We start from the raw sequence: 16,529 nt of genomic DNA on the forward strand, positions 1-16,529 counted from the left end.
GCTACCTGGGAGTGTTGGCCACCATGACATTCCTTCCTATCCTCTCCCCAACCCCTCCATTCCAGTGCTGCTGGCCAGTTCTTCCCGGAGGCAGCGCAGGTGGCCTATCAGATGTGGGAGCTTAGTGCAGTGGCCCGAGTAGAGGTCAGACCCTCCCCACCTCCTGCTTCACCTTCTGACCAAAGGGCTTCCACTCTGCTGCCCTCACCTTGCTGCTGCTCTGGTTGGCCCCCAGCTGCCCCCTGGTGGCCAAGCAGAGACATTGACTCTCACCTCTGAAGCTTCCTTTTCTCCCGAGTGATTGTTGAATGTGGGGGCGGGAGCTCGTGGGGGCATCAGATTCCTGCATTAACTTCTAACCTGCTGGGCAGCGCTCTGGCCTCTTGTCCACTAACCCAGCTTGCTGAGTGGGGATGTGCCTGGTTCCCAGGAGGGCCCGGTCCCATCCTGGGTCTGAAGTTGGGAGAGGCATGAGAGCTCAAGCAGCAGGTGCCCTCGAGGGTTTGGGGGACCCCTCCTGAGCATCAGGGGACCCTGGGTCCAAAAAGGAGGGATTGAACGGTGTCACAGAGGCACTTGAAGCAAACCACGCCGTGGGCTGGTAGCACTTGGTCCTGGTAAAGGCCTGGGTCCTCGGGTTCTCTGATACTCACTAGCTGGGCAACCTTCGCAAACCAGCCCCTCTCCCCAGGCCTCTGCGTCTCCTCTTTATAATGGAGGTGTTACATGTGACCTTCGAGGGTTCCCGAGCCCCAGTGCTCTAGGACAGTGTTTCCCAGATTATATGGCAGGAACCGTCGTGTAAGTGATCTCAGATAGCGTAAGCAATGAAGGCCGCAGCCTTCGGGATCATGGACTCTGTCACACCTGCTGGCTTTGTTTTTCCACAAAGGGAGCGCTCACTCCAAGGTCAGGGTCAGCAGTGACATCATCGTGCTGAAGTCAGTGAGCCCGGACCACGAGGTTTTGTTTGTATCACATTTCTGTTCATGAGCTACAATCTGCACATGGCACCTGATACGGATTTTCCTAATCATGATAACTGAAAAACCGAAACTCATGGCCAGCGAGTCAACTTTAACTCCTACCAACCCCATAGAGCCGGGCAGGCCGGCTCCTTAAGGTTTCTGAGACTACAAATCTGTATAGGTGCATACAGCCTCATCTCTCTTCTGAGGAGTGACTGTGGGATTTGAACCGTCAACCTTCCCATTGGCGGCCTAGTGCTTATACCCACAGCACCCTTGGGCATCCTTTCTATTCATGAGCGTGGTATGGAAAATTGTCAGCCATCAGATCCCTTAACAAATATTTTTTGAGCGCTTTCTGTGTCAGGCACTGTTGTCAGTACTTGGGATATTTTAATGGACAAAACTGGAAAAAGGGGGAAAAACATAATTTTCTGGGATTATTTAAATGCATTTGGGAATGAGGGCACTTAAGTAAAAGAGAAAAACTGTTGAATTCAACAAAAACATAAAACAACATCATAGGGCTTACAGGACTGTGGAATTGATTGCTAATGTCATTCAGGAGCATCTAAATTTGGGAAACTCTGCCCTGGTGTTTCAGAACATTCCTAGTACCTTTTCAGGACAGTAGCTCTTTAATAGGCTTGGGCTGCTCAGGGCAGGTGAGGACCCAGCTGCCTGACTCCTGGGGCAGGAGCTGGACCACCTTTCCTGGGCCTCTTGCCTGCCCTGCTCCCAGCCCGCGTGTGCGTGTGTCTTCTTCTCAGCTCTGGTGGAGGGGTTTTTCTGTCTGCTGTGCCTTCAGCCCCCGCCTCTTCCTCAAAGCTGCTTGGATTGGGACTCGCTGGGAAAGGCCCCCACTTGCATGCACCTCTCCTGGCCTGGCCCCCGGGGGGCGGGGAGCCCGGACACCTGCTGAGTCTCCTCTTGCTTTCTCACAGCTGAAGGGAACTGTGCGCCCGGCTGTTGCTTTCAACCCTGATGAGGATGCCAAAGCCCTTCGGAAGGCCATGAAGGGGATTGGTGAGGATGTGCAAGGGGCACAGGGTGGCACGTGGGTAGCAGGCTGGGTGCGGGGCAGGCTCAAACCTGGGTCTGCAGGATTATCCCGAGTCTGCAGCCTCCAACACCCCCAGTGTAGAGAGGGCAGAGAGGGAGAGGGACTGTAAGAACTTAACACAAGCCACTTCCAAAAACCACTGGCCCCCAACCCCCGCCCCACACCCCAACCCTGGCCACAGCATCCAGGTGCTGACTAAGAAGACGCTGGATCGAAGGCCTGGGCTTTCACCCTGCCAGCTATGAGTCAGCTTTGACTCCAGGGCAGTGAGCTTCGTGGTTTTGTTTGTTTGTTCCACGGACTCACCGTGTGACCATGGGCATGTCCTTCAGCCCTTCCTGGTCTCCGCTTCCCTAGGCATGAAATGAGGCTGTGCACTCTGGGAATCTCAAAGCCCCACTTCTGGGTGTGGGGAGCACTCCTCAGCCTGCGCAGACCTCTGTCACCAGGAGGAGCACCCTTCAATGGGAGGAGGCTCCTCTGGGGATGGCGGGGGGGGGTTCTACCCAACTCCATAAGGCCAGCTGAGGACAGGATTCCCAGTGTGGTCTCCACTGTCTTTTCTCCCCAGCTTGTCCCACTGCAGTTCTCAGGCCCCAGGTTCAGCCCTTCCCCTCCCAGGCCTCATTCTCCCCATGCAGGGAATGGCACCTACGGAGCACAAGTAGGACACAAAGCCGCTGTGGAAGATGGAGCCTGTGCTGGGTGTGAGGCAGATGGGCTACCTGAGAGGCAGGACGGGATGCCCTAGCACTTCCAAGAGTGTACCTGTGTGGACAGAGGGACTCGTGGTCCGTTTTCAGGGCATAGGGTCCCTAACAGGACTTAGATCTTCAGGGTGGGAAGAACCTTTGCGCACATACTCCGGGTCCAGCCTCTTCCGGTGAGATGTGGAGACCCAGCCCTTCAGAGGGAAGGGACTCATCCAAGGGCAACAGCTGTTGTCTGAGTGCAGAACTCCGGAGCACTGGCTCCTTGCTCAGTGCTATCTATTCCCCGGAGGCCCCTTGCTCAACCAGCACCTAGTCCAAGAAGGGTAGGGGGGACCCAGGGTCCGTCAGTGAGCTGGAGGTGGGCTCCTGAGGGGCCCTGGGAGTGCCTGGCTCTTCAGCCAGGCTTCTACCCTCACCAGGGCTAATGGGAGGCTGGTGCGGGGTGCTTGGGGCACTGGAGCAGGCTGGTGTCTGAGCCGTGTGGCTCTGTTCATTCAGGGACTGACGAGGGCACCATCATCGACATTGTCACGCACCGCAGCAACGCCCAGCGGCAGCAGATCCGCCAGACCTTCAAGTCTCACTTTGGCCGGGTAAGAGCCTCCGCCGGGCTCCTCCCCTGATGGAGGCTGCCCAGCTGCAGCCAGCTCTGCCTGCTGGCCACCGGGGTCTTCTTGGCTGTGGGCCCCAGGAGGTCACTTTGGAGGGTCTCCAGCATTAGGTTGAGGGCAGCGTGCAAACCCCCCTTCCCATGGCCCCAGCTCCTTGTGGTTCAGCAGCCCCGTGGGAGGCGGCTGGGCTGAGTGGGAGGCTCGGCTTTGGCCCACGGTCAGGAATCGGGGTTGTTTTCATGCCACAGAGCCTAGACGCCCACGGATGGAGCCACGGGGTTGGCTTCTCACCGTTCCCCCTGCAGACAACTGGCTGAGCTTGAGGGTCCTGGCGGAGCGTGGGTGACACTGTGCCCTGGTATCAGGCATCTGCACTGAACTAGTGAGCCTTCCCAGGGATGCCACCCCTGCTCTGCCCTGCCTCTTGCTCTAAAAGAAAGGGTCTCCTCCTGGCTGGCTACCCCCCCCCCCCCCCCATGGCTTCATCACAATGAGAAACCATCAGCAGGGCAGGCACCCACTTCCCAGTGTCTGTAATCCTGTTTCGGAGCCAGTTTGCTGACTCCGTATGCCTTCTGCTCGGGGTCATGGGAGGGCATTGCCCTGACCTCAGCTCCGCCCTTTGCAGGACCTAATGGCCGACCTGAAGTCTGAGATCTCTGGAGACCTGGCGAGGCTGATTCTGGGGCTCATGATGACACCTGCCCACTACGATGCCAAGCAGCTGAAGAAGGCCATGGAGGTATGGCCAATGAGGAGGGTCCGGTCTCCTTGAGGTCGGGGGGAGGAAGGGCTGTGAGGAGGGTGTAAATCAGGTAGAACCCCTTGCCCAGCTGATTCACACTCGCGAAACACAAGTGGGGGTCGTTGTCAATCCATCCTGTTATGCGTGCAGCAGTGTGCGGCCGGCCCACGCCACCCCGGCTGGCCGCACCCCTGGGGTAGCGAGCCCCTGACCCTCACGGAATGCTGTGCGTTCTTCCAGCTCGCGTCCACTCTGCGGCCGCTCTTCACAAGGCTTGCCCCAGCCAGGGTTTTTAGAGAAGTCCATGGGCAGGGCCTTCTTCCTGTCTGTCTTGGTCTGGAACCTCCACTGCACCCTGCCACCCTGGCCCGACTGGTACTTGACGTCCCGGAGACATGGCTACATGCACCCACTGCAGTGTGACAAGCTAGCTCACAAGTGACCCAGTAGAGGACTCTCAGCAACTCATTGCCATCCAGTTGATGCCTACTTGGCGATGCTGTCGTGTGGGAGAAGTGCCCCTGTGGGCTTCCAAGAGTGTCACTCTTTTTCTTCTCTTTTTTAATTAATAAATCATTTTACTGGGGGCTCTTAAGCAAATTATAACAATCCATACATCCATTATATCAAGGGGGACATGTACAAATGCTGCTATCAACAATTTCAAAACATTTCTAACTCTCTTTCCTTTTAGAATCATTCTATTGGGGGTCTTACAGCTCTTATCATAATCCATCCATCCATTGTGTCAAGCACATTTGTACATTTGTTGCCATCTTCATTTTCAAAGCATGTTCTTTCTACTTGAGCCTTTGGTATCAGCTCCTCGTTTTCTATCTAACTCTTTATAGGAGTAGAAAGCCTCATCTTTTGCCCTCACAGCGGCCAGTGGTTTTGAACTGCTGACTTTGCAGTTACCAGCCCAATGTATAACTCACTTCACCGCCTAGGCTCCTGATAAAATAGAGGGTCGGCTTAAAAAAAAAAAAAGTAGACCCCCCAGTGAGATGGATGACACAGTGGCTACAACCATCAGCTCAAACAAGCAAAGCTGCAGAAGGCACGGGACCAGCCATGCTCCTTTCTGTTGTGCATGGGTGCAGACTCACAGGCCCCTGACCACCACCACACCGGCAGCTCCAGCAAAAAGAGTTTCTTCCTTCCTGGGGTGCCAGCAAACCTCAGAGTCTCTCCGGATGATTTAACCCGGGCCCTGCCCCAGGACCGCAAAGCCATTGGAGGAAGTCGGATGGAGAACAAGGCAGTCAGAGTGTGCATTCTGCTCCGTCCCTGTCGCTGCCTCATGGTGTGCCTTTGGGCCAGTTACGAGGGCTTTCTAAGCCTCTGTGTCTTCATCTCTGAAATGGGCACCATGGCCCTGCCCTTCAGACAGGGACAGGCCGAGGAGGGTCACTCATACAAAGCTACACTGTCAGTTCTAACGACTTGATCCTGAGAGGAGCAGAGGAAGTGCCTCAAGCCCCTGGCCAGGCTGTGCCGAGAGCGCCCTTGCTTCCTAAGGCGCCACGTGTAATTGAGGTGCCTGCTACTCCTGATTAAACGCACTGCAAACCTGAGACCTGTGTGGGTCGTAGCAACTCAATCAGCGGTCTCAGCAGCTCACACAGATGGACAGAGTTCAGGAAACAGACAGAGTTATTCACTTGGTTGGGTTTGGGCTGAGGTCACAACTAGGGAGTCAAGGGCCAGGGAAAGGGCTTCTATTGGTTGGTTGGCGATGAAGTTAGTTATTGATTCAGGAATGCATGACGGGCTCTTCAGCTTAGTGCCGTTCCTTTTAGGGGACCATAAGACATCCCTGTTGGAAGTTTACACCAGCTATTAGCTTTAGCTAGCTATTTTGAGGGGTGTGCAGATTCATCTCGGTACCAAGGGGCTCATTTTCCTAAAACAGCTTGTTCATCAAAACTGTCTAAGCAGTCTGGGAAAGTTCAGGTAAGGCTAGCTTCAAGATCCTGTCGAATCTCTTCCTGCATCTTTGGCATGGGGATATAGCCATCTGGCCTACTTCATAGAAAGACAGCCCTGTCAGGATTCCTGAGACTGTATTTTCTGCACACCCTAACATCACTAAAGAGGGACAGTGCTTCTCTGTTCTCTGGCTGCTGGTAATTAACTCACCTAGCTAGTGGGAGCTTACAAGGCAGCGTAGACAGGATTCCCAGGCAGGCACATCAGGAAAGGGACCCTAACTGCCTCCCTGAGCAGGAATCGAGGTCACGTTAATCAGGCAGTTTTGTTCAAAGGCAATTTATGGGTGTCTCCTTTATACAGCCAAGCATTTAATCATTGCCCGCTAGTGGCCCTTATCATTCCGTGTACCACACATCACCTCCAAATATCAACACATCTCATCAACACTCTAGCCTGTTTTCCCTGAGGTCACAGAACTCGTTGACAGTAACTTATGGAAACTGTGGGCACTGGGGAAAACACAGCCCACCCCCATGGCGTCGATCCATGCCTGGCTCCATCCAGCACCCAGAGGCCCTGTGTGGGGTTTCCGAGGCTGGAAGTCCCACGGGGCAGAACCTCAAGTCATCTATGGGCTGCCATCGCCTGGAAGCTGTCATCGCCATGCACATTCTCCTGAAGGTGCTGGCAGAGAACGCCGACGGCACCACCACGGGCTGCCCAAAGAACAAACCAGTCTGGGAAGAAGGGCAGCCAGAGTGCCCCTTGGAGACCAGGAGCATGAGGCGCATATTGGACATGTTCCTAGGAGAGACCGATCCCTGGAGAAGGACATCACGCTGGGAAAATCAGGAGGCCGGTGAAGAGAAGGAAGATTCTCGATGAGATGGACCGACCGTGGCTGCCACGATGGGCACTGTTTGAACGACTGTGAGGAGGGCACAGACCCGGGCGCTGTGCCAATGACTGTGAGCCTGGCACAGCGACCCTGTGCACCTGACAGCAACTGGGACACACAGCTGTACTCGGATATGTGTGTGCACAAGAGCAATGACGAGCACCAAGGAGCATCCTCACGTCTAACTTCGCAGTCAGCTCTGGCACCAGCTGCCCGCCTGACGGTCGGTCACCTGCTACCACCACCCCCGCTCTGTGCTGGGTCATTTTGGAAGACCCTTAACATTCCAAAGTGTTTTTCATGTCATCTCCCAGGAAACAAAGGCAAAGACCAAAAGTTAAATTCTGTCTCTCACGTGGTGTGTATTCCTTTGCACCGACACATGACTCCATTGCCCACAAGGTTCAAGGTAACTCTCATGGAACATTCTGGAAATTGAGCTGTGTCAACATAGCTGGTCTGGGGGCTGCGTCTGCAGATGAGGAGAATGCTTAGGAAGACCAGGCATTTCAGCCTCCTGAGTGGCTCTGGGAAGAGGTGCCTCCTTGCCTGGGCCCCCTGCGCCTCGGCTCGGGGTCAGGACTGGGCTGAGGTCCCCTTTGCCTGTCATTCCAGGGTGCCGGCACCGATGAAAAGGCGCTCATCGAAATCCTGGCCACTCGGACCAATGAGGAGATCCAGGCCATCAATAAAGCCTATAAGGAGGGTGAGTGAGGGAGGTGGACAGGAGAGGGGGTGCCGACCTCGATGTAAAGTTCCAGCCATAGCCCCACATCCACAGGGCTTTGCTGAGCACCCTGGTGTGCCCACTGGGGAGCAGCTGCTCCAGGCAGAGGGGCCCGGGTGGCACGTGGGCCTGGAGGTAAAGAAGAGCTCTGCCGGTGTGGGAAGAGGGCATCCCAGCAGGCCGCCGAGGGCTGGGCAGCTCCAGGGCCCCCAGATTCAGCCCAGGTTTGCTTTATGCTCTGCTGGCTGCTTTGTGAGACTGGTTGACAGTATTCGAACAAGGGGCCCACGTTTTCATTCTGAAGGGCCTCGGTGCTGGTCAAACATGCTTACTCGCTATTTCTCGCCCAAGGACTTTCTGAGCAGGGAGGACCCGGTCAGAGCCATGCCGTGGGGCCCAACTTTTGCCATGCAGGAGGAGACGTGAACACAGGGAGGGGACTTTGGAGGCCACGTGGTAGAGGCAGGATGGGGATAGACCCCACATGGGGTCGTAGGAGAGGGGGTGGCAGAGGCGATGGATTGGTGGGGGTGTCAGTGTGCTCACAGAGTCAGCAGGAGGAAGACTAGACACCCTCAAGAACCAATTGTACGTCTTCAATGGCCCCCACACTCCTTCTCTCTCTGTCTCAGACTATCACAAGTCCCTGGAAGATGCTCTGAGCTCAGACACGTCCGGCCACTTCAAGAGGATCCTCGTTTCTCTGGCCACGGTGAGTGAGTTCTGCTCGCGCCTCCAGAGCCCAGAGGGATTACCGAGAGGGAGCAGCAGGGCGGTAAGGGGCCCTCTCCTGGGACAGAGAAGATGTGCTTGCAACTCCATGGTACAGGCTGTCACTGCCTGCACAGTGCCCTCTCCCGTTCCATTTTCAGAAGTGGCATTGGTGCCCCCCTCTCCCAGCAGCCTCCCTGGCAGCCCTCACCTGGGTATTACTAGGGCCTCGAGCTCACTGCACATGGAGGGCCTGTGTCGATGTTGTCCCTGGGAGCTTCCTTCGCTGTCTCTTGAATTCCCCAAGCCCAGACACTAGGCTCTAAGTGTTGGGAGTCACTGCGTGTCCGGCACTGAGCTACGTGCCCTGCGGCCAACTTCCTCTCTTAACTCTCATTGGGGGGGTTTCTCTGGGGGCGTGGCGGCGAGTTTAGTGTCCTGAGTTACAGGCTAGGAAAAGGGTTCAGAGACGCAGCGACTGGGCAAGGCGCTCCAGCAGAGAAGGTGCGTGTTTGGACCCTGACCCTCCCTTGGGGTCCTGTTGCAGGGAAACCGTGAGGAAGGAGGAGAAGACCGGGACCAGGCCCAGGAAGATGTCCAGGTGAGACCCCCATCCCGGTGACTTCCACTGGGTTTCCACAAGAACCGGTCCAGTGGGCGTTTGTGCCAGACCCTGGCTGGCCAGGAATGGACAGGCCTCCAGCCGACACAGAGAGCCTGTGGTTCCGGCGGGGGTGTGCCCCCCCGCAGGCTCCTCTCCCCTTCCCCACAAGACTTTAAAGGCTTTCAGAAGGAGACTAGAGAGTATTTAAGGTGGTCTCACGGACATGTCCTATGCAAAGAGTCGGCCTAGTCCATCAGAGCTGGAAGGGCCTGCACATACTAAGTGAGAAACAACATAAACAAAGGCACTGCCATCCGGTTGACTCTGACTCACAGCGACTCCAGAGGAAGGCCTAGAACTGCCCCCGCAGGGGGTTTCTTCTTCAAGCCCCTCCTATTTCACTGGGGAAACTGAGGTCCAGAGAGGGTAGATGACTTCTGAAATACCACACAGCTAACGAGCAGCCCAGGTGACATTGACAGAGGAGTCTGGGCTGGGCACTGACTGGGAGCCGAGCCTTAGTGCTATAGTCTTGGTTGAGTTCTCTCTAAATTGGGACCACAGTGACGAGAGTGTCCTGGGAGGTGCCTGGGCTCCTAGAGGGCAGGGTTCTTTATTGTGCTCGCCGATGTGTCCAGGTGGCATGTAACCAGTACTCTGAAATATTTGTGGTTGAATGACAGCGGAGTACCCCGCCCCCAGGTCTTCTGGCAAATGTGCTGTGACCCTGCCCTTAGGGTCTCAAGGTCTCGGGATGGATGCTCACGGAGACGGGACCGCCCCAGTCCCCTTTCCCTGGCGGTCCCTTCTGAGCGCATCTGCAATGACCCACACCTGGCTCCCAGAACCCCCACTTGCTCTACCTGTCCGTCCCCACCCACCAAAGCTGTGTGTCTAAGGGCTGCAGACACACGTCATGGACTACAGATCCAGCCCCCGTGTCTAACGACAGCTGGTGGGTTCAAAGTTGCATCTGTGGCTTGGAGCCAGGCACTAGCTTCTGTCCCAAACTCCGCCAACACCGGTGTAAACTAGGACAGCCTCTGAGAAGAAATAGTCCCTACAGCCTGACAGGAAGTGATCAGGATATGGACTATGAGCTGAGTATTGTGCCAAGGCCATTGTATTCTTACTGTGCTCCCCTCCACGCCACCACCACCACCCCTCTTTTTTTTAAACTGGAGCCAAATGATATTCATAACCTACCGGAGGTTAGAAACAGTTTGAAAGTGGCAGTGGGTGGGTGATGTGACTCAACGCCTCTGGAGTACCTTTAATGCCTGCACGATCGAGTAGACTAATTCCTCCTGGCTCCCAAAGGCCGTGGTTGTGGTGCTTGGGGCGAGGTGATCATAAGCTGCAGGCTTCCTTCCATTCAGGTGGATGGGATTTTACCTGCTCTGTGGCCTAGCCTGGGAGTTCCGCCACCAGGGGGCACCATTCTTTCATGCGATTGAGGGTCAGGATTCCTCCTTCAATCTCATCCCAATATGCCCTCCACTCCCAAATTCAGTTTATGGGGGACTGCGTCAGCTAGGTGACTGGTCTGTGCTTCCAGTTTCTGCTAGAGGGGCATCGGCAAGTCACAAGACAGCAGCTTGGCCAGCGGGGGAGGAGGGGGGCGGACCACTGGGGTAGAACTATCGAGTCTCATGACTCAGAGCCCTGTCTGGCTCAGATGCTTCCCTGCCTCCATAGGAGTGAGGAGAGTGGATCTGGTATGGATTCATCCTCTTAAGACTAAAAGTACGTTTCACATGTAATTACATTCTTTTTTTTTTCAGTCTCCCAAATAGCAGTTTTATTGTTTTTTGTCAGGTATCACTTCATATTTTTCTCTTTTTTCACATTTCCAGAAATTTTATTCTCAGAATAGTTAATCATATATGTAATAACATTCTGATACAAAAACCTCAGAAAATTGAGAGGATCCCCCAACCCCCCCAAATTCAGAACCTTCTAGTAGACACTGTGGTTAATATTTTAGTACCTACCCTCCGAGTTATTTTTCTCTGTCCATATAAAAAGACTCCAGAATGATAATATTTTTTAGATTAATCTGTGAATCTCGCGTATTTTTTTTCATTTTATTAGGGGCTCATACAACTCTTATCACAATCCATACACACATCAATTGTGTAAAGCGCATTTGTACATTCATTGCCCTCATCATTCTCAAAACATTTCCTCTCCACTTAAGCCCCCAGCACACCATTTAATGACTGTGTACTCATCCCTCTATGAACTCCCGTAGTCTATGTAACCAGCCCTCTGCTGCGCAGCCAGCTCTGTTTCCTCAGACTAGATTTCTAGAGGTAGAAAAGGAATGAACGCCGGGTTAAGTGGATACAGGTCTCGAGTGTATCTGATGGGCAGAGTCAAGTTGCCCCCTTAGAAAAGCAGTACGAAGCTGTGCTTGCGTCTTCTTGCACACAAAGCCTCGCCCTGAACATCTAGGACACGCTCGAGGTCCTGGGAGCCCGGTGCTATTACTACGCATTGCCCAGATGGCACCCCATTGCCCGGGCTTTCACTTAGTGCCCTAGAGTAACTGTCAGTAGCTTCTCTCGTCGCTTTGACTGTTCCAGTTTGAGACCCAAGTCATAGGGACACTGGTGAGGTATAGATCCACTACGCATCCATTAAGAGTCCTCACGGCATAGTGGGTTAAGCAGTGGGTAGCTACCTGCAAGGCCAGCAGTTCGAAACCACCAGCCTCTCTGCAGGAAGACGAGGAGGCTGTCTTCTCCTATAGAGAATTACAGTCTCAGTCGCCTCTAGAGAATTACAGTCCCACAGGGGCCAGTTCTGCCCTGTCCTGTAGGGTCCCTGTAAATTGAAATCGACTGGGGGACAGCGAGTTTGGATTTTGAGTGTACTGGTCTGCCAGTTTGCCACACTGCTCTGGCTTGCATGTTGCCACGATGCTGGAAGCGCTGCCACCGGTATTTCAAATACCAACAGGTTTTTTTTTTGGGGGGGGGGGAATGCTAAATATTTTGGTCACAAAACATTTGCCATTTCAGCACTGTTCGTGGGTACAGTTCACCCACATGTGTTCATTGCGTTATTCAGCCATCGCCACTGGCCACGCCTGAGTTTTTCTTGACTGAAGACCAGTGTCTGCCCACCCCCCACCCCCACCCCCAAAGCATTGTGTCTGTCTTACGTTTTCTTAAAGCATTCTCCTCCTACTTAAAAAAATAATATTAGTTTGCTGTTAACATAGAGAGAATAAATAAAAGCCCCAAACTACCTAAATTCTAGTAGCTCTGAAAGCACGTTTTTTGACAGTAGCACTAAAAAACAAAACTAAAATGGCCTATTTGCACATTGAGAAATATAAACAACATTTTAGGAACGTAATAAAATGCAAACCATTTTTGATCACAGCCTCTGCCCTCAGAGGTTATTGTCAACAGTTTCTGGACTAGCTCCCCAGAGAGGCGTTCCTCACACACGTGAGCGAGTCTGTGTTCACCCATGTTTCTATCCAGACAGAAGCCTACGGGCCCAAGCTCTACTCAGAAACACGCGGTCAGCATGAGTCAGCATCGACCCAAAGGCAATTGGCTGGGCTTGACTCCGTGCAATATATTCTGCTTCATGGCACGTGAACAGAAATCGTCTCCGCTTGTAGACCAGGCTCAGGTGTTGTTAACAGTGGCGTGGTTCTCTGTTGATTGGGAGGTAACTTGTTTACCACGGATCTACCAGTGGGGGTTTCCAACGTTTTGCTATGTCACGCAATGCCTCAGTGAACTGCTTTTTGGGGAACATGTTTGCCAGTGTACCTCCAGGGCATGTTCTTGGCAGTCGAATTGCTGGCACTGTGCAACAGGCTGGGGCGCTGGCACTTTTGATAGATATTGCCAGAGGCCGGAAGGCACAGAAGGGTTCCCAAGCCAGAAGGTCGTCAGGGTAGGTGCCAAGGGACGGGGTCGGTCTGTCGGGGAGAAGAGAGTGGTCCGCAGAGGAAGATTCAGGAAGAAAATGACAATGCCAAAACTCGGCCTGGGGGACCTGCTCCCCAGCCACGCTGCTGACCTCCCAGGGACCATCCTGGCAGAACATCACTTCATTCCCCAGAGTGCAGCAATTAAGGCGGACCCTTAGAGACCACCTAGCGTGGCTGTGGTCACTCCCCTCTGGCCTCAGCACGCCTCTCTGGCACAGGGGTCAGACGGCAGTCTGTGAGGACCCTTGGACATTTTGCACTTGTAGCCCTGTAGGGAGGTGAGGAGGCAGGGTGGACTCTCCTGGTTGACAGGTCCAGAGCCTGACCGAGGCCACCTGGAGTGAGGGGTGGAGTGCCTACCTCTGGCTGCCCCTCCATCCTCTCCAGTGAACGCCCTCCCAGGATCCAAATACCACTGGTCCCAAATATCGGATGGTGTGTCCCCTCTTTCCTGCCCTCCCTCCTTGTGGCCTCAAGTTTTCTCAGGGACTCTCAGCAAGGCACCCTGGGCCCCAACAGCCCCTTTGGCCAGGCTCCTCTGACTCTTGCCTTTCCCCCCTCTCTCCTCCCCTCTCCGCCCTGCTCTCAGGTGGCTGCTGAGATCTTGGTGAGTGTCCGTGTCTTCTGTGGATTATAACGCCCCCTCCTTCTGCAGGAAGGCTAGGCGGGGCCTCTGGGTGAGGGGCCAGAGTCAGGCAGTGAAGGGCTTGCTGGGCGAGCTCTGTCGTCCGCCCCCCCAGGCCCTGTAAGGACCCTGCTGGGTAAGACATGTTTGTGGGAAGATGGAATTAAAAAATCATGGAGTTTCCCCACCGAGTTTCTGAAACCCCAGTGTTACAGCACCATCCCCAGCCAGGAGCAAGATCTCGGAGACAACGTGCATGATCCTGCTGCAGACGACCAGCTACTTAATATTTCCCTTTAAACGGCGCACTTTCTTATTTAGATTAAAGTGAGTGTGTTCTAAAGGGAAAGTTGACACGCTGCCACCCCACTCATCGTGACCCCCGAGGACAGGGTGGAACTGCCCTGACTATAACTTTTAATGCGAGTAGCAAGCCTTTCTCCCCAGGAGCAGCTGCTGGTTTCAAACTGTTGACCTTGCAGTTAGGAGCCCCACCCCTAACCACTGTGCCACCAGGGCTCCTTAAGGGAAATACATAAGGGGTCATCGCGGGTTGGAGGGTAGTGGTGGCATGGACCTTGGACTAGGGAAAGGTTCATGGGAAAATGGGGATCAGAAAGCAATAGACTCTTCGCTGGGACTTCCTGAAGCCCCCTTGTCTATATAGTGTGTTAAGGGAAGGTGTGACTGCCTCTGCCACCCATGGGGAGGCATTGGCTGAGTCTCTTTCCTTCCACGGGTGCATGCGCACGCACACACACACACACACACACACACACACTCCCGGGGGCCTTCAGCAAGTTTGAGGTTGGGGGAGCACTGCGAGGCTCACGCCCAGTGCCTGTGGGGCCTGAGGTCAAGGTGGAAGTGCCTGGTGCCCAGCTCGACTGTCAGTGCACAGGGCCCTGGGAGCAGAGACAGGAAATGGGGAGACGGAGAAGGGACCCATGTTAGCCCAGGCAAAAGTATTAGCGTGAGTAATCTGACTCGCTGTGTCTTCCTGCAAACATCCTTGTCCCAACTCGGCCTGCAGGAAATCGCAGACACGTCCAGTGGGGACAAAGCTTCCCTGGAGACGCGCTTCATGACCATCTTGTGCACCCGCAGCTACCCGCACCTGCGGAGAGGTGAGGCCTGCCCCTTCACTCGCCCGGCCAAGTGTCCACCCACCCACCCCTTACCCAGCCATGGAGGTCTAGGGACCCTGGGTTTGAGTCCTGGCTCAGCTTCTCACTCGTCGCACGGCCTGTGCCAGCCATCGTCACCTTAACAGCCAATGCAGGCGTGCTGAGCGTGGCGGCCTGCAATGATGGCGTGGCCCGAGGAAGCCCCGCTGGAGAGGAAGGAGAAGGCTGTGGTTCTGTCTGCCAGCAACAAGGCGATGGGGGTGGGGGGTGGGGGGCGGCATCAGGACTGCATACATGTGTTTTGAACCACACACTGCCACTTAGCACGCTGTCTGACCTGTAGTGAGTGCTTCCTCCGTGCTCCGTGTTGCCCTGATGGTAGTCCACAGTAACCTCAATCCCCATGGGACAGAGAGGGAGGAACAGGCTTAGGTAGGGGTAGGGCTTCAACCAGCAAGCCAGAGGCAGAACCAGGACTAGGACCCGTGCTCCTTCCACCCCAGCTGGGCTTCCTAGAGCTTGTCCATGCTCAGAGGCCACTGGCCAGGCTGGGTGCGGGTTGGTGGGAGGCCTCAGATTGGGCCCTGAGCCCGGAGCAGCACAGGAGTCAGAACTTGCCTCTCACCTGGTCCCACTCACTGTATTTAGGCCTGGCCCAAAGGTTGGGGTATGGGGGAAGTGCTCTTTCTCCTCCCCGTGAGCAGGAACTCACGCCCCAAATCTGGGGCTTCTCTGGGCCAGTCTTCCAGGAGTTCATCAAGAAGACCAACTACGACGTGGAGCACACCATCAAGAAGGAGATGTCCGGGGACGTGCGGGACGCCTTCGTGGCCATTGGTACGCGGATGAACCAAGGGGTCACTGAGAAGGGCTGAGCGCTGGGGATGTGGCTGGACCGTGGAAGAGCGAAGCGCAGCAGCAGGGCTCTGCCAGAGAAGTGATTGTCTGGGAGGGCCACGGGACTTACTCCAGGGTCCAGAACACAACCAGACTATGGCTCTCCTGGGTCAGGGTAGGGAGTGCAGTGTCACACAGATAGGCAGCCAGCGAGAGAGAGGGTGTGCATTGTGTGTGTGTACACAGATATACATACTCACACACACACACATGTACCATGAACACACAATCTCGCCTCCTCCCAGAACCGGAGTCTCTTGGTTACTCTTTCTCTCTCTCTCTCTTTTTTTGCCCTTGGTATCAGCTCTTCATTTTTGCCCTTGATAAATGATAAATTATTATTAATTATTTCCATATCTTACACCGACCACGGTCTCCCTTCACCCAGGTTTCTGTTGTTCTCCTTTCTCACATGATTTCGGTTCTTGAATTTAAAGAGGCTTTCCCCCCTTGGGTCTCTCATTCCCCACTAGAGTTCTATACATGGCTGAACTTCCTGCTTTTATTTGTATTATCATTCATCTTATATACCGTAAATTGCATTGTATTGATGCAGGCCCTCCCCGCTCTTTTTTTAAGTCTTACTGAGGCTGACAATGGAAACTGGAAGGTTTTCCCATAATTGCCGTTACATATAAGATGTACCCCAACTTCAAAGACGTTAAAATGTGGGAAAAGGTGTCATATATTAGATGAAAGGGAGGAGGGGCTTGGTAAAGTTTGTGGGAAGATGGAATTAAAAAATCATGGAGTTTCCCCACCGAGTTTCTGAAACCCCAGTGTTACAGCACCATCCCCAGCCAGGAGCAAGATCTCGGAGACAACGTGCATGGGGTTAGAAGTACATCCGGGCTCTGAATCCCTCCCTGTTCTGCTACTGACTGGCTGTGGGTACTGGGGAAAGAGATGGCAGCTCTGTCCCTTGTAGTCCTCCTCTAGAAAGTGGA

General features: G+C 54.3%; 1 protein-coding gene across 2 annotated transcripts in view; it reads left to right on the forward strand.

The window, feature by feature from the left end:
- The window catches only part of ANXA6 (annexin A6), a 45,497-nt gene that overhangs the window by 22,902 nt on the left and 6,066 nt on the right, over positions 1–16,529 (forward strand). The window contains exons 13-22 of one of the 2 annotated variants that reach the window (XM_004696732.2): positions 66–144; positions 1,913–1,994; positions 3,243–3,337; positions 3,984–4,097; positions 7,549–7,639; positions 8,293–8,372; positions 8,919–8,972; positions 13,523–13,540; positions 14,592–14,685; positions 15,427–15,522. In XM_004696732.2, the coding sequence (XP_004696789.1) occupies positions 66–144; positions 1,913–1,994; positions 3,243–3,337; positions 3,984–4,097; positions 7,549–7,639; positions 8,293–8,372; positions 8,919–8,972; positions 13,523–13,540; positions 14,592–14,685; positions 15,427–15,522 (803 nt within the window). The remainder of the gene's footprint in view (positions 1–65; positions 145–1,912; positions 1,995–3,242; positions 3,338–3,983; positions 4,098–7,548; positions 7,640–8,292; positions 8,373–8,918; positions 8,973–13,522; positions 13,541–14,591; positions 14,686–15,426; positions 15,523–16,529) is intronic. The other variant, XM_030888786.2, reaches the window with a different exon arrangement.

This window comes from Echinops telfairi, unplaced genomic scaffold (genome assembly GCF_000313985.2).
Source record: "Echinops telfairi isolate 266 unplaced genomic scaffold, ASM31398v2 ScPeMD7_7469;HRSCAF=8507_0, whole genome shotgun sequence".
NCBI classification, from domain to species: Eukaryota; Metazoa; Chordata; class Mammalia; order Afrosoricida; family Tenrecidae; genus Echinops; species Echinops telfairi.